General features: G+C 49.4%; 2 protein-coding genes across 2 annotated transcripts; both read right to left on the bottom strand.

Moving 5' to 3' along the window:
• Positions 1-2,078: 2,078 nt before the first annotated feature.
• LOC131288292 (cAMP-dependent protein kinase catalytic subunit 1) lies at positions 2,079-4,425 on the bottom strand. The gene has a single exon (XM_058317412.1). The coding sequence runs from the start codon at positions 3,643-3,645 to the stop codon at positions 2,584-2,586; it is 1,062 nt and encodes a 353-aa protein (XP_058173395.1). The 5' UTR covers positions 3,646-4,425; the 3' UTR covers positions 2,079-2,583.
• A 2,268-nt stretch (positions 4,426-6,693) lies between these two features.
• LOC131284142 (uncharacterized) lies at positions 6,694-16,281 on the bottom strand. The gene is made up of 8 exons (XM_058312996.1): positions 15,896-16,281; positions 15,635-15,819; positions 15,349-15,545; positions 13,119-15,286; positions 8,563-12,840; positions 8,277-8,457; positions 7,720-7,994; positions 6,694-7,630 (listed from the first exon to the last, which is right to left on the bottom strand). Exons 1-8 carry the CDS (start codon positions 16,035-16,037, stop codon positions 7,062-7,064), a joined length of 7,995 nt encoding a protein of 2,664 aa, XP_058168979.1. The 5' UTR covers positions 16,038-16,281; the 3' UTR covers positions 6,694-7,061.
• Between the last annotated feature and the right edge of the window lie 1,267 nt (positions 16,282-17,548).

A 17,548-nucleotide genomic window follows, 5' to 3' on the forward strand; every position in this document is an offset into this window, starting at 1 on the left:
ATTACACCCTCTTTAAATTACTAGCTGCTTTTCTCCTAAATTATTTGGTGTACTAGGGGGCTACTAATATAATAATAATACGTATGTTTGGATGTCGGTTTGTGTTTGATGTTGGCGAGAGTAGTGTATCATGACTGCGTTTTGAGATTGTGTATCGTGGTTGTTTTTACTGTTTCTTGAAGCATCAATGAGAGTATGATAAGGGCCGACATGGTGTAATCTTCCTGGTCGTACCATTGCTCACTTTCTATCGCTCTCTCTTTCTCACACACACATACACACACACGCACGCTTAATGCTCATTAGATGTAAGCATTTGCAACGCGATATTATCTTGCCCTGGTTGTATTTTGGTTTGTATCGCTGCATTGGTCATCCCATAAAACGTGCATGCAGCTGCCGGAGCTGACACCTTTTAGTTAGAAATCCTAGTTTAAATCTCCCCCCTTGTCCTCCAATTTTCCACGATGCACTCGGGGGGGAGTGGAACTAGTACTACCGTACTACTAGACTAACTGGGGTGGTTCAACAAACACACTGCGGGTTTCAGCATCGAATACTAGATTTATAGCTAAACCCTAAAACACTGCGGTCCACGAAAAGCGGCCGCAGTCCCGAGGGTTGCATGGGAGAGTGTGGCAGTAGCTTACTCGGGTGGGTGATTGTGGTCGATAATTAAAAGGACAAAGACACAAAAATAATTTTAAAAACAAAATACTACTCCTTTTCCCCGATTGCTGCGTTATTTTTCCGTCCCTAAAAAGCTAGAAGTTCATTTTCCGTTTTGGAATGTCCTACCCTAACCTCTAACCTGCTAAAGTATTCCCCCCCCCCCCCCCCTCCTCTCTCAAATCCCCTCTACCCTACCACGCACTGGAGTCTATGTTTCCCTTCGAAGCAGGCTAGAAAGAAGTCTGACCAGTACAAACAAAACCAAGAACATATGTTAAACCAACCACCACACCCCTCCCCTATAAAGAAGAACAGATCAGCGAAACTAGCAAACGGCACTAAACGTTCGTCTAATGAACGAACCCTCTTCTTCGTCTTCCCTCTTTTCATACTCAAAATGCTCCTACTTTCTGTTTCCTAGCTGCCTCTACCCCGTGCCCCCCTACGACATCGAGGGGGTGGGCCGACATGTGAAGATGGTTCCGTGATCCTTTTTATCTCGTTCATGTGTGGTTGTTTTGTGATAGTGGAGCTGTTCCTCCCCCCTCACACACACACACACACAAACACACACATTCAGGCAACTTGAGCCTTCAATTTACTAATCGTAAGGATACACATATATGACACGTGCGTGAACAAACGTGCACCACCGCACACACCTGCACGTTTTGCTGGGTTGTTAATTTTTTTTCGTATTGCTGCATTGTTTGTTTTGTGTTTTTTTTTTGCTTTAGAATCGTCGCATTGTAGGAGTTTAGGGTGCCATGTATGAGTGTATGTTATTCGTGTCCGTGACTGTGTGTTTATGATCTGAAGTGTATTGCAGTTTAGTATTGTTATTGGTAATGATCTTCAATCTGTCACCGAGTCGGAAGTGGGAAGGATTTGTGTTTTTTCCTCTACGTATCATATGCTCCTCTTGTTCCCTCTCTATTTCTCTCTTCCTATCTCTTTTACCGAATGGTGCAAGATTTATCAAATCATTTTTTTTTTTTCATTATCCTTATCATCGTAACCGTTCGTGTGGAAACGGCAACATCTTCCAGTCGTTTATCGTCTGTCGCGCGCGTAATTTTCCTATGGTATGATGGAGAGGTTGTGGCTCATTTTGTTTGTTTATATCTGTTTGTATGACGCCCGGGTTTGCGATTCAATGAGTGTCTAAATATGGCATTGCTGGTTGTGGGGTGTATGGGCGCGCTGACAACTGATGCTGCATCTTATCTACGTCGTGCCCGAAATCGCCACACGACTGTGCAGTGATGATGCGCGGTACTGCGATACTATTTTGGGACCCCCAAAAAATGCTTAACCACTGCTCCGCTGCTAGAGATGGTGTTATCGTCGTCGTCGTCGTCGTTCTCGTCGTCGTCACCGTCGTTCGATGCAACTTTGTTACTACGTATTGTGTAGGGGTAGGGTGGATAGGAGAGGGGCGAACAGTAGGGCAGGCAATGCTCGCTTAATGACGAACGGCAACCAATTTTGATTGGAGTGCCCTTCCATGTAGCCGTTTTGAAAGAATACGCTGCAGGATTACCCTCGACTGGTGATCTCCTGTTAGTCGATGTATCTTCCCTGTTCTGCGGAGATGGGAAAGGTTTGATCTCTAGGGGGAGAGAGAGGGTTGTGTAACAGCAGGACAGATCGAACGAAGGGTGAAGGAAGTGGAGCGAAGAAATGATCGATGTAGAGATAAATACACGCTCCAAAAAGGTCCCATGGGACTTAGGATAGATCGACGGCTATTCGACTCTTTCAGGTATGTCCTTCGCCCTGCATCCCTTTCCCCTCCCCCTCCACCACACTCAATGGATCCATCGAGTAGGAGTAGTCGTAGTGCAACAAGAAGTAGACGTGGATCTCTGGAGTCACCGTTGTCTTCCCCATAATCGGATTCGGCGTCGTTTAGAATTCGGCAAACTCCTTGGCACACTTTTCGGTACTGGAGATGCGCAACGTTTCCTCCTCGTAGTCGTCGAAGTTGCTCGTGTCGCCTGGACCCTTGCAGCGTGGTATGAACGGGGCCTCGATGCGCTTCTGGAACACGGCGATCCAGTCGGTGGACGCGAACCATCGGTGGCCCTTGATGTCGTTCACGCCCGCCTTCAGGTTGCCGTAGCGCTTGGTCAGATCGACCTGCAGCAGGTTGCGCAGCAGCTCCTTCAGCTCCGAGCCGAAGTGCGACGGGAAGCGCACCTTGCCGCTGACGATCTTCTCGTAGATCTGTATCGGCTGGTCGGCGAAGAACGGCGGGTAGCCGGCGGCCATCTCGTACACCAGCACACCGAGCGCCCACCAGTCGACCGCCTTGTTGTAGCCCTTGCTGAGGATAATCTCGGGCGCTAGGTACTCAGGTGTACCGCACAGCGTCCAGGTACGGCCCTTGACGCGCTTGGCGAACCCGAAATCGGTCACCTTCAGATAGCCCTGCGAGTCGATCAGCAGGTTCTCCGGCTTCAGATCGCGGTAGATCAGGTCGAGATAGTGCAGATACTCGAACGCCAGCACAATCTGGGCGGCGTAGAAGCGCGAGTGCGGCTCCGAGAAGCGGCCGACCTTCCGCAGGTGCGAGAACATCTCACCGCCCGGGACGTACTCCAGTACCATGTAGAGGTTGGAGTTGTCCTTGAAGTGGAACTTGAGGCTGACCAGAAACGGAAACGAGATGGCCTGCAGGATGCGCTTCTCGTTCAGCGTGTGCTCGACCTGCTTCAGTTTGACCACCTTCTGTTTGTCCAGAATCTTCATCGCGTAGTAGTCCTTGGTCGATTTGTGTTGTACTATCATCACGCGCCCGAACGACCCGGTGCCGAGCGTCTTGATCCGCTCGAAGTCGTCGAGCGCGGCCGTGTTGGTCGGATTGCGCTTCCACTTCTCCTCGAAGTCCTCCTTCGCTTGGTCCAGAAACTCCCGCACGCTCTCCGCAGCGTCGACTTTCTTGTTCGCGGATGTAGCGTTATTGCCCATGGTTGTTATCAATTATGTTCGATCTTCTTCGCGATAAATAGTTACCTCCAAATATAAGTATATGCGTATGGATAGATAGATAGGTATTACATATACGGTGTGTATATATGTGCCGGTTTATGATAATGTATGAATGTAGGTATGTTTATCCGATTTTGCTTTTTTACTACCCCTTCTTGGGTGCTTCTTGGAGGAACGCAGTGTAAATCGATCTGTAGTATTATTATTACTTTTATTACTACGCAGTACTAGACAAACTGTCAGCTGGTTTCGTGCGTACTAGATCAATTTTTTTTGTAAGATGATAACGAAAGGGAGTTTTCTGGTGCAGCCTTCTCTCTCGCGCTCTCGATGGCCCACTCTCGCTTTTTCACTTCACCTCACTCTCGCTCTCCCTTCGCCGCTCGCCTTGCGATTGCGAAGACTTACAGGATGCCGCGGCGGCTGCACGGTATGCCAGATATTGTGGTGGTGGCGACGGCGGCGGGTGGTCAAACTGGCCAAGGCAGAAAAAGGATTGATGCTATTGTTCTTCTTCGGCGCGACGCGACACCCCAACGCCGATTTTCACACGTCAACTTCCTTTTCTTCTTTTCACAAAGTCCTGGGAAGCGCTGTTCAAATCGATCGATCTTGGCCCTCGGTGCGCTCAGCTCACTGTTCACTCCCGCTTGTTTCCATCCACTTCGTCGACGTAGCTCCGTCCTTTCCCCAGGAGCACGGGGTTAGTAGAAGAATATAAAATGTAAAAACGATATTGCTCACGTCCACTTGTCGCGGTGCCTTTCAGAGAACACAGGATGAACACGAAAAAGCTGAGTCCTTCAATTTGTATCCCCTCTGCTGCTGCTGCTGCCAGTTTCCGCCGACTCGTACCCTCACCGTTGGAGCACCTGTGCTTTTCCGGCGCAACGTCCGTCGATCCCGTTCCACGCGATGGGGTCCAGCTGCCCGAGGCAAGATTTTTCTAGCCCAATATCATCCAGCAGCCACCGAAGCACTGTTCACTGCTGGTGCGGGAGAACAGCAGCGATGTAATCACACTTTGCTTCCTCGAATTTTACAACAGCCCAACGACGGGGTTGGTGGGAACTTCTGGAAAGCAGCACACATCCGCCGATACGCTGCGTGGTGCACGTAAGATTTTCGCACGACGGAAAAACGCTAGTTTCACCACGGTGTTGCACCCTCTGCGGTAGCGTGTTACGTCCATCCACGGGTGTCCGGGGTCACTCCAAAACGGCGAGACGATGGCAACGACGACGACGGATGGCAATTTTCCGAAATACCGATTAGTACAGGAAAAAACACTTCGCGCAGTACAAAAAAGCGCCTGCCTGCTATTCTCTTCACAAACACACACGCACGATTCTCTCACGGGTCTTGGCGATTTTCCTCTCCCTTTCACGCTCTGCCTCTCTCGCTCTCTTGCAACAGTAGGCAATTGTGCGCTCCTGCTTTCTCACGCTCTCTGTTTCTCTCACTTCATATCTTTTTCTTCCACAAAATCACACGCACAAACACACACACACAACCTGGTACGGTCAAGCGGTCGTTCGATCGAATTGCCTCTCTTCCACCTGTGCTGCTCTGCTCGTTCGTGGCCCCCTGCACCCTGCTTCACATACCGCCGACACTTCTACTATCACGATGGGGTCACAATTTTCATCCAATGCTGACACACTAAACGAAAAAGAAACGAGTCAACAAATTAACAGCGTTCGACGGATTACGTCGTTACGTTTTGAGATAGAATCAACAATAAGATACTATTTATCGATGGAACGAAAGGAAATTGCATAAACAACTCCGCATCGCACAAGAATCTATCAGACCCCGTTGGACAGTCTTCGTTCGCCAGCAAATCAATGCACCTTGAAAAAAGCGTATACCTCAAATCCGAGATATAATACTCAAATCTAATAGTGCTCAAAGGCTCAAAAGTACTTGCACGACACACAAACACGCACACACACATGCATTCATGCACAGAGCAGTGATCCGGTAAGACTTTTCACTTGTTTTTTTCGTCCATCTTTGCCTTGCCCTACTACTGTCGATTTTCTGTCACTCGTGTCCAATTGGACCGTGCGCACGGGAGATTATTTTACCTGGCCAGTGGATTAAGGCCAAATGAAATAATCTTGGCACAGGATGGCTTTTTTCGAATGCTCAACACTTGCTGCTTATTGCAGGTACCCGTGTGATGGCTGCTGCTAAAACTGTTGGAGAACGTATCCCCCAAAAACGTACCAACGGGACACGGACGACAAGAATATTTACACTCGAGTGCAGGCAACACGAAAATCGACTGCTAGATCACCGAGCTCCGTGAGCGACGGTCTCCGTGAGAGTAGTGTTGGCAGAATCGGGTTTGGAAGACTTGAAGATTCGATCCCTCGACGGATTCCAAAGATTCGAATCCCATTTGACGGATTCTAAAGATTTGATCCGATTGGGAACCGAAACAAATTTGATTTGTTTGGGATTCGAATCCGATTTGATTTGTTTGTGACTCGATTTGATTCAGTTCTGATTTGATCCAAATCTATTCGAATTTGATGCGATACGAGAGTTGAGTCGAGAGAAAAGCCCCAATTTTTATTAAAAAAATATTCTCACATTTGACAGCATGTTCACTAGCGATACCTGGTAGGATTCAAACGAAACATAAAACTTCATCCCCAGAACAAGTCAGCTTCAAAATGACAGTTTGGTTGAATATTCTGGAATTGTCTGGACAACCGTATGCCGTCTGAACAATGTAACTGTTGTGTGAACAACAATCGCTTGAAACAGGGTAAGAATCGAGGTAGGCATAACATAGTCAGCGACTAAATCAGTTTAGGACAGATGGAGCAAATATTTACGTGTTTGGTTTGATAGGAAGTTTGTAAACACGAGAAACATTCGTGGAAAGAAGATATCGTACGAATACTCTCAAAATTGAAAATAGGAAACAGATCAAAATAAAAACACAGCCAGTATTATTCACTCTAATTCTATAGCATTCGCTGGCACCCTTATGCCCACACTATATGTGGACAATCTTACGGCGCTGGTGAGTATATCATTACTTTATTCATTAGTACAAACAAATATATTTTCATCTACTAATCGCCTTCTGTGGCGCGATCCCCCTCCGGTCAGCAATCACTAGCCAAGGATGTCCTGACAGAGAATGGCGCAAACTACGGGTTTGTTGGGGCCACAGAAGCGACGACCGATACTAAAGATGACCTTGCTTGCGGCGAGGCTGGGGCTATTATCCATTTTTTAAGCAATAATTATAAGAGAGGATTTGTTTGATTTTGTGGTTACATTACAGTTATCTTAATCCATCTCATGTTTTTCTTCGGCCGGTCCTCTTTCTATCTCTATTGCTCTTGACAGAGTTTGCCGTTGGTTTAAATACACTATGAATCTAAATCATCCTGCTGGGAACTGAAGTAGCTTACAAGCTCGCCGAAAACACTGGTACTCGTGCTCGATGATGTGGAAGCTGTCGTACTGGCCGCTGCCGGTCCTGCAGACGGTGGCAACAGTGACGCAGGTGCAACAGACGCCGTAGCTGCCGGTGCCGCGGGTGGTGGAGAGGATGTTTCCACTAACGACGGGTGTTGTGTTGAATCCGATGCTGCCGGTACTGAAGGGGGATGTGGTGGTGGTGGGGGACCACTTGCACCGCCACCCCCAGCGCCGTGATGAGGTGGTGGCAAACGTTCCACACTACCTGCCGAGCCTCTACCACCTCCTACATCGTCACCTGCCGTAGATGCTGGGGATGAAGTTGCACTATGATGGTGATGATGGTTGTCACCACTCGTTTTCAATACGTGCTGAAACTCGAGCGGTTGCAACGTAGTAAAGGTAGTCGGCGATAGAGTGCTGGTCCTATGCAGTTCCCCGATAGTCGGCGGTGGCCTCAGATGTGCTCGATCGAGAACATTGTAGTACGGATTGTAATGATTCGCCGGGTTGTACTCTAAATGGATGCAGACAATTTTTAGCAACAAACCTTAAAATTATTCAAACACAAACACCAACAAAGAAATTGTTAGCAAATATACCGACCATGGTAATGCTCCAGCGATCCAATCGATGGTGGTCCCACCATCATACCAGGCGGATGCGGCGGTGGTTGCGAGCTGCCAGTCGATTTTATTTTGCTGCTCCCCGGTGGAGGCGGCTTCCATCCACCATTATACGCGGTCGGATCTCCGTACACGGTTGGCGGGCCTGCCGCGCCGCTAATAGCTGCTATTCGCTGCAAACTACTACTGCCGGATGAAAGAATACTGCTGGGCAAAGGGCCGAGACGATGTGCAAACAGTGGGTTCTCCGATCTGTTAATAAGCGATATTTCCTTAGTGTGTAACACTTTTCTGATGATATACAAATAACGTTACAAATACCCCGATGTTAAACAATAGCAACTTTCGTCGATTGGTTACTTGCAATCATATTGGTTGCATTTGACTAAAAGTTTTGTAATGCTGTTTCTTCACACATGGCTCGAAACTTTTAGGGCGAGGTAGGACAAGATCATGCTCTAATACTTGCGTGAAAGAGGTAGTTGCTATAGTATAAATCGGTTTAACTGCTGCTTTCAAGTTCAAGACAATACTTACAAATACGACAAATGTGCTACCGAAGATGGAACCGACAATGGTGGGTCGTTCACAAGCATCCCGGGACCACCAGCACTAGCGCCTCCGTCAGCCGGCCGGGAATGTACTTTGATTGCTAGCTCCTGTGCTGCAGCGGCAGCGGCAGCCGCAGCGGCCATTGCTGTTGCACTTTGATGAGCCGCTACGGGGAGGTGGGTGGGGAACAGAGTGTTGAAGAATGGGAACAGAGTGTTAGTTACAGAAACGCCTTGTTCGTTTCGCTTCGACATCTGAAGATACTTACTGCTACTGTGGATACTTGTGGCCGATGGTAGCGGATGGCGCAGTCCAACTGGGGAAGCAGCTGCCGAAACGGGTGGTGGTGCATGGGTTGGAGGAAACCGAACCATGTGGCCATGATGCTGTGATGCGTGTTGTGGTGGTGGCCGTTGATGTTGCTCCTGATGGGCAGCGGAAGGAACTGCTGAAGGAAGCTGCTCATTGGCACCACCTGGAGGCGGAGGAGGTGGTTGCGACCCGGGTGGACCGGCTGGTGGCACATTTCCCCTTCGCTTAAGATCCTCTCGCAACGGTGTAATCTTCTTTCGCCGACCCGGTCGGCGTTCAGCTCCCGGAACTGTCAACGTGGGCGTACCAGCGGTGGCGGTTCCAGCAGCCGTCGGTCCTCCTAGAGCGGAGGCACTGCCACCAGCAGCACCAATGGCGGCTGCAGCCGCAGCCGCAGCCGAAGCTGCCGCTACTGCTGCTGCAACGGTGGAGGCAGAATGTGGCACAACGCCGGCCGTCGTTGGAGGTCCTCCTGGAGGTAGTTTCGTCGGCGTATGCAGTCCCAGCTGGGGTGCGTGTGGTGGTGGACCATGTCCTAGAAGACCCAATCCGGTCGGTGGCATGCCCAAGCCGACCGGTGGCAAACGGTGGCCGGAATGATGCGAATGTGGTGGCAACGACGGCATCGGTACGCCTGCAGGTCCACCTCCCTTGGCCAATGGTAAAGGTATGCCACTTCCTCCGAGTCCGGCCATCAGGTGCGACAGTTCGGACGGTTTGTGGTGTAGACTGCCCGGCGGCACCGGATGCGGTTGTCCCGTCAGACTCCTCATCAACACATCCGACGGTCTACCTGGATGTGGGGTTTCTTTAAGGAGCGGTGGCGGAGGTAACGTTGGTGGATGGTGATGGTGTGCAGCATGTGGGGCGGAGGTTTGCAGTGCGTTTGCAAGAATCGTATTGGAACCTCCTGATCCTGGAGGCGCACCTATCATCGGGGGCATGATAGCGGACGTTGGGATTCCGGTTGGTTTTAGTAAGGCTTTCACCGGGCTTTGCACGTGAGGCGGTGGTGGTAGACTCGCCGGAGCGGCAAGATTGACCGGCCCCAGCGAAGAAGGATGTTGATCCTTACGCCCTACCGTTGCCACTGCCGATGGATCCGTCGTGTTACGTGCGCGCTGAGAAAGAAGTACCTCGCTCGGATCCGGAATCGATTTGCGACGATTTGTTTTAGCCACCGGTGGAACCGAAAGAATGGGTGGGAGCAAATCAGCGGACGGTGGTGGCGGGGGCACGCCGACGCCCGGTGCTTTCAGCTGATGGTGCGCAAAATCTTCCTCTTCCATGATCTTTGCCAGCGCCTCATCATCCATTTCATCGTCCGGATCAAAGTCCTCCGGAAGCTCATCGTCAAAGTCCACCACCGAGTCGACGGTCGAGATGCGGGCCGTATTGCCGCTGGTGCTTTTGAGAAAGTCAATGTCTAGGATTCGCGCACTTTCGATCACCTGCATCGGCACGTCCGAGAGCGAATCCTTTGCAGACGAATCCTTAGACCCGCCGCTACGACCTCCCACCAGCTGATCGATCCTTGACGTTGCCAATTCCTTCGCCTTGGCCGCATTGTTCTCGGCCAGCATGCGCTTGATTTCCTCCTGCCGCCGGATGAACTGTTCACGCTCTTCCGGAGGCGTGTCAGGTCGCTGCACACCAGGTCGTATGCCGTCATCCGAGCTCTCGAAGTCATCATCCACGATGTAGTGGATCTTTTTGCCGCGCGTTTTCCGATCCGACTTTTTCTCCCCTCCACCACCTGTCGTGTCCTTCTTGCCACCCGACTCGGAACTGCGTGGTGTGGCAGATTTTTTGCTCGACTTTCGAGGCATCGTTTTACCACCCTTCCCAGCACTATCACTATCGGCACTGTCCTCCTCCTCCTCCACTCCGCTCGAATCCATCGTCTTCGCTGCGGGTGTCTTCTTCGGCCGCTCGATATGCTTGCCACTGCCCAATCCCCCACCGGAGGCGGGGGTCGATTTTGCCTTCGACTTCCCACCACCCTTCGTCTTTTTCTTCTTCTTCCGGCGCCAGTCACCTTCCGTGCTGGCGCTACTGCTACTGCTGCTGGTGCCATTGCTGCCGCTGTCACTGCTTCTGCGGCTGCTCTCCGTCTCCGTGTCACTGCACAGATCGTCGCTATCGTAGTCCTCGCTATCCTCCTCATCGTCATCTTCCAGATCCAGCTCTTCGTCGCTGTCGTCCAGCATACGCCGGTTCTTGCGATTCTTCTTCGCTATCTCCTTACGCCGTTCTTCCTCCTCGTCCTCGGAGTCGTCCGAGTTTTCCACGATTCGCCGACGCTTTTTGGCCGCCGCCCGTGAGCTCGGTTTACGTGATCGATCGTTCCGCCTACGATGGTGTCCAAGGTCCAACGAGCTTTCGCTCTCCCCCGATAGGCTGTTCTCGTCCTCATCCTCATCGTCATCGTCCTCCTCCTCGTCGTCGTCCGAACCGCTTACCTCACCGCGGAAGTCCTCGTCCGAATCGTCCTCCTCTTCCTCCGAGCTAAGCTCAATTTTGCATAGCTTTTTCTTCTTCTTTCGTGCCTTCTTGTTTGCTACCGCTGGCTTAGGTGCTCGATCTTGCCGCACTACCGCAGCTGCTGTATTCTTTACCTCACCACCAGCATCCGGCGCTGGACTGGTGGGACGGGCATCATCGTTCTTAGCACGAACCTGCGACGAACCGTTGACCACTTGGTCAGCAGCCGTGCCTTTATCTTCCTCCTCCTCTGTATCTTCATCCACTATTTGGAGCGCCCGCTTTCGGGCTTCCTCGTCCCGTGCTGTCGCCTCGATGATAGTGCTAATGTCTTTGCCCTTAGAAAACCCGTGTCCAGCGTCGTCATCCTCGTCGTCTTCGTCTCGATCCACATCCATCGGTATCTCGCAGTCGCGCATTTCGCGCCGGATCGCCGAATCGATGAGGCTATCGTACTCGTTGAACTTATAGCTCACCTTGGTCGATGCGCGACGCCGCAGATGCTTATAAATTGGCATGTCATCCGAATCAGTACAGCTTCCGCTGCCGTCACTGCCACTACCGCGGCGGCTACCACTGTCATCATCCGACCCACTCGATCGGCTCCCATCGCCGTCTCCGGAGCGTGATCGAGACGAACGGCGTCGTTTTGATCCCCTTCGATTCCTTTGACGCTGCCTACGGCGGCGCCGCTCGCGAGACGAATCCAACGATGGTGATCGCGAGCCGGAACGTTGCCTACCATTGCCTCCCCGTTCGAGCAAACGCTGCTGCTGGCGGGCTCGCTTCTGTGCCCGAAGCTGCTCCTCACGTTCCTTCTCAAGTGCCTGCTCCGCCAGCTCCGCCTCTCTTGCGCACTGTTCCTCCTCCTCGCGCCTCTTCGCTTCAGCTGCCAGCTTCGCCTGCAGCGCATCGTACAGCACCAGCTTCGACTGCAGCCGCTCGATCAGCTGCCGATGCTGGCACACAGGGCAAAACCAGTCGCCCTCGGGGATGGTGAAGAGCACCGGTTTCAAGCACGCGCAGTGGTAACCCTTGTCGCAAGTATCGCACAACAGTATCCACTCCGGCTGGTCCGTTTTCTTACACTGCTGACACGCATGGTCCTCGCCATCGTCTTCGTCGTCCTCATCCTCATCGTCCTCGTCCGACGCTGCCGTCACTTCACGCTTGCGCCTGGCCTTGCGCGCGGTACGCGCTCGCTTCAACGGTTGCGCTGGCGCTTCCGTCTCCAGGTCGGACTCGGGCGAAAACTCGTGATCCGACTTCAACACCGCATTGCTCCGTCGAACGTCTTCCTCCGAATGGTACGGTTCAGCAAAGTAATCCTCCGCCTCCGTCTCCGAGCTGCTTTCCGGTGACGTGGCACTATTCCAGGTGGTTTGCTTCTTGAGCAGCTGCGCCTGCAGTAGCTGCTGCTGCTGCAATTGCTGCTGAAGGTTTCCCTTTTTCTTCTTTTTCTTTTTTCGCCTTCGACCATCCACACCGACACCGCCATCCGACGAGCTGCTGTCTGACTGCTCCGGCGTCGACTCGGTCCGCCGGTACTCGTCGTCCGAGATGTGCATCCCGAGATCTTTCTTCTTCCTGACCGCATCCGCTTTCATCTTCTTCAGCATCTCATCCTCGATCTGCCGTCGGTTCGTTTCCTCCTTGATTTTCTGCATCGCGATACGGCGCGATTGGCGCACAGGCGGATTATTTCCCCCGTCGGATCCGGCATCCAGTACCATTGATATATCTAGACCGTCGACTAAATACAAACACAAACACAAACGAATGATGAGTTAAAGTTACATTTCAGAAAAAAGCTCCTTAGCGCCGGAAATGAATGAATCGCTTGGGTACAGTTTGTTTTGATAAAATAATAACCTAAAACATTCGCAGAAGCAAGAGCTCTAGGTAGAAGTTAAGCTAGCTCCAAAGTAAGTCAAAACAAAATTTACAAAGAGGAAAATTTTAGCACACATATTGAACGAAAGCTCTTTTCTCATTAACTTCTTAGCGCAGGTCAATGCATCCTTAACTTACCTAAACCGTTCCGTTGACGACGTTTGCGTTTTGCTGGACTTTCTCCATCCGGCTGTGGCGTACCTTCTGTAACCACATCTCCACTCGCTTCCATTGATTTTTTGGGTTCATTCACCGGTTCAGCTTTTACGGGTAGCGTTGCTGTATTCGATTCACTTGATTCCAATACTTTACTTGTTGTGTGGCTTTGGTCACATTTACCCAAATCCACCTCGGACTTGACGATTCCGGGAAGCGCTGCCACATCCGTTGACTTCTTTAAATCTGATTTGCTTTCCTTTCCTTTACAGTCTTCGGGGCTTTTCTCATCTTTGCTCTGTACTTTGTCACTTTCTGCTTCTTTCTTAACTGTGCTACTATTGTCTTCAGCTGGTGAAGTAGATTGCGGCCGATGCAAGTGATCGCCATTTTGTTCCAGCTCAATACTACCAGGTTTAATATCAGCCCGTAATTCCCCAACGGGTTCGGGGTTTCCTTCAGATTCTAGCTTCACTTTTTCTTCCAGCTCTTTTGGCTCCGGCATTACAATTGCCGTAGCTGAGATTGAATCTAACGCCTTCTTCGGAGTGCTGCTTTTACGTGATCCTCGTTTCTTTTCCACCGGTTTCTCGGGCGTTAATTCCACTGCAGAAGGCAACACCACGCTGACATTAGGTGAATCTGTTTCGTCGGATTTTTCCGAGTTTCTCTTGCCGCGCACGGTGCTCATCACTTTTGGACTCTTTTCCACACTCAATGGTTTGCGGGATCTTTTTTTCTGCGACAATTCCATTGCCTCACCATCGTCATCCGCACAGTCGTCTTCTGCAGCCCGTTCGCCCATGTCTATCTCATCACTGTTTTTGGCAGACACCTCGTTCTTAGACGAGGTTTTATCGTAATTGTCTCCACCATTATCATTACAGGGAACTTCTTTTTCTTCCTTTTCCTTCTCGCCCTTATTCGAGCCACTGCCATCCGAATGAACAAAGGAGGCCTTGGGGGAGGATTTGCTACATTCTTCCTTGCTTTGTTCCTTCGGGGAATTGCGCTCACCATTTCCCGCTTTCGACGGTACCGGGGTCTTTTCGTTTACCGTCGTAGCACCGCCCGGTACTGTTAGTGTAGGCTCAACTTTTTTCGTATTGCCCATACCATTTTCCATCCCGGCCCCTAACCCGTAGAAAAACATCATGGGTTCCTCAATGACCTCGCTGAACATTGGTACGATACCGCTATCGCATTCTGCCCCGTTCCCTTCACCACGAACTACGAGCGGAGGATCTTCGATCGATTCGCCAATGATCGCTTTTGCTGCCACCTCTTCTGCGACCGATTCATTTTCAACATCCACTTTCTTATCTTGCGTTGCGTGAATAGGTTCGGGGGGAAACGATGTTTTGGATACATCATCCGACTGTTTTTCAGTACAATCGTCAGCGGCACCTTCGTTGGTCGAGGGAGAATCCTGCCGTTCTTCAGTCTCTTTTTCATCACTGTTTTTCTCTACAATCGGTTCTGTCTTTTCGTGATCATCTGCATCCATCCCTTTGCCAACTGGGCTCTTAGTTTTTTCATGAACTTCTTCTACTGTTTCCGGTTCAGTCGACTTAATGCACTTATCGTTCGCATTTGATTCTTCGAAATCATCGGTGCTTTTTTTTCCTTCTGGAGGATCCATTTTAATCGACAGTTCTTCCTTCTTCGAATCTACTTCACATTGCATTTCTTTTGCATTTGCTTCTTTTTCCATTTCAACAGAAGACGTAGCAGCGACAGTTTCCGTCTCTTGTCCGGCACCTTCTCTTTTATCTGCCGTAGGAGTGTTTTCCTGCCCGACATCGGACTCGGCCACGATAGATGGTTCATCGGATTTCATTTCCACATCAGCTCCTGCAACAGTCACATTGTTGGTGCTCGGTCGCTCTGTAACATCATCAACTTTTACTTCCTTCTCGATCGTAGCCGACGCATTAATCTTGTCGTTCGTTTTGTATGTACGACGCGATATAATCAAACTCGGTGGCGTTTCCGACGGTGCGAGAATTGAGCCAAGCTTCAGAGCCTCCGAATCACTCGCACTACCGGCACTCTCGTCTTCCTCTTCCATCGCATTCCCAGCGGGAAGTGGTTCGATCGGGCGGTTGTCCTTCAACATTTCAATCATATTGACAAATTCGTCTCGGTTTCTGAAAACGGGAATAGATTATAAATCATCTGTCCAATGAACGCCGTATCGTTTACGCCGTACCTTGCCACCAGGGTCCAGGTTTCCATTTCGGCGTCTGATTGGTATATTTGTAGATTTGCAGTTTCATCCATAAAGTACCAGTAGCAATTACCCTGCCTGTCCCGTCCCAGTGGATCCAGTCGTAGCTCGCTGGCACCGGTAGTATTGATTTGCGTTTTGAACTTTGTATTCAAATCAAACTGGCCCTCCAGAAGAGCCTGCAGACAAATGAAAGAGAAAAGCTCGGTCATTTTTTTGCACCAAGCACGGAAAGGAAACGCAAAGCATCTGACCTAACAAAGCTTACCTTTAACACCCGTAATTTCACCGCCAAATTGGCCGTTTTATAACCAAATCTTTCGATTTCCCATGCATCCTGATGCGAGTAGGAATGGGCATACTTGGCTAACGCAAGCTCCCAGCGGGCGGCTGGTACTTTTTTATTAATCTTACGCATCAGCTTAATGTGTAGATCGGCCAGTGCTTGGGGAACTGAAATGTTTGGACCAATAGATTTAAAAAAAATGGCAAATGTATACAATTGACTTGGGTAACAATCAAAACTTACCAGTTTCACTATTCTCCAGCATCGACTTTAACTCGGCTATGTTAAATTCGCCGATGTCCAGCAATGGACCAAATTGTTCCACGAACGATAAAATGATTCCAAAATTTGGATCATTTTCACATGAAACTGGTACTCCGGCCATTTTCACTTTTTACACGATATTCTTATAAAGTTACAAACTACGTACAATATTAATCGCAAACCTTTTGCAAGCCTACGATGGATGATGATGGAGAAAACTGAGGGCTTACACTTTCTATACATTCATGGGAAGGGAAAAGTTCACATCGACAACGATGCCGACCAGAATGCCCATGATGTGGTGCTAATTGCGGAATTTTCCGAAGATAAGACACACTGATTCTCTTGATCGGGGGAGGTCACGTCTCCTCAGCCGAATTTCGGACACACTTGCTTTTGTGTATAGTAGCATCAAAAATGGCAAGCGTTCCTGTGTGTTGCTGCTTACACGACGTCCACTGGTAGGAACATATGTAATACAGTGCACCAAAGAGCTACCGGTACTGTCTTCTGTATATTCCGGATACTGCCCGGCCATAGGCGTACCGGGCGACATCCATCGTGGCTGTTTGCGGCAAATTTGAGACCGTATTTTCACTATTTTGAACCAGACCACCGATCACCGAAGAAAAACAGAAGCATTCTTTTGGCCCGAAGGTGTAATACAAATTGACTCTCTCGCTATCCCGTTTCAGCGATGGCTTAAAACCTCTTTCAGTCACGCACACACGGATCGGATTTGATTTCGATTCACAGAATTTTCTAATTCTTATTTGTAAATAAAAGTAACATCATTGTAATCAGTTGGTAGCTTTACACTTGCGCATCACACGGAGGCAGAGTTCCCTTTTGATGAAGCTTATTAGAATGCCTTAAAAATAGGATTAAAATCTAAAATGCCTTTAAAAATGACGCAGATTTCTTGCGCTTGTTTGTGACGGTGGTGTAATAGCAATAAACCCATGCAGCAAAACTTCCTTTGTATGCTTCACAGTGCATATGGGGAGCGAAGGTGAAACGTAATTCTTGTCTTGCACGCAAAATGGCAGTAGCCATTTTTACAGCTGCATTTTAACCTTCAAATCCCAAATTCTTTTGAGAAACTAAAAATAGTTCATGGAGGATGACCGATCGCATACAGATAAGCTTGCGAGATTGCGGAAAAAGAATCGAACATTGGGATGTAAACGATTTGCTACAGGTTATTTGGGTATCGCTGTTTTGATCAAAAGAAAGAATAAAATACAGTCTGTTCCCGAGTTACGCGGTTTTTGCGTTCCACAGAAATCCGCGTATCTCGAATTTCCGCGTATCTCGAATATTGCTTGACACATAGTTTATATTAGGAGTTAAGAGATCGAGCTATTGTGTACATGTATCATAGAATATTCAAAATTTGTCTTTGTCCATTAATATGAATGCAATGCAAGCGTATTCAAACTACATAAATTGCAACAAACGAAATTAAAAGCGTAAGTTATGCAAATGTGTAATTTACACATTTTTTCGTGTGGTTGTACATCTCAGGAATTTAAATCGATGTAATAAACCCAATCTACTGTCAAATTTTGAAAACCGCGTATCTCCGAATCCGCGTAAGTCGAGAACCGCGTAACTCGAGAACAGACTGTA

This window comes from Anopheles ziemanni, chromosome 3, assembly GCF_943734765.1.
Source record: "Anopheles ziemanni chromosome 3, idAnoZiCoDA_A2_x.2, whole genome shotgun sequence".
In the NCBI taxonomy this organism is placed as follows: Eukaryota; Metazoa; Arthropoda; class Insecta; order Diptera; family Culicidae; genus Anopheles; species Anopheles ziemanni.

Bases quoted from the DNA above. Each gene is read 5' to 3' on its own strand.
- LOC131288292 (XM_058317412.1), bottom strand. From the start codon at position 3,645: ATGGGCAATAACGCTACATCCGCGAACAAGAAAGTCGACGCTGCGGAG.
- LOC131284142 (XM_058312996.1), bottom strand. From the start codon at position 16,037: ATGGCCGGAGTACCAGTTTCATGTGAAAATGATCCAAATTTTGGAATC. The intron at 15,287-15,348 runs GTACGGCGTAAA...TCCCGTTTTCAG, and splicing joins ACCTGGACCCTGGTGGCAAG to AAACCGAGACGAATTTGTCA. The intron at 8,458-8,562 runs GCAGTAAGTATC...ACCTCCCCGTAG, and splicing joins GGCCACAAGTATCCACAGTA to CGGCTCATCAAAGTGCAACA.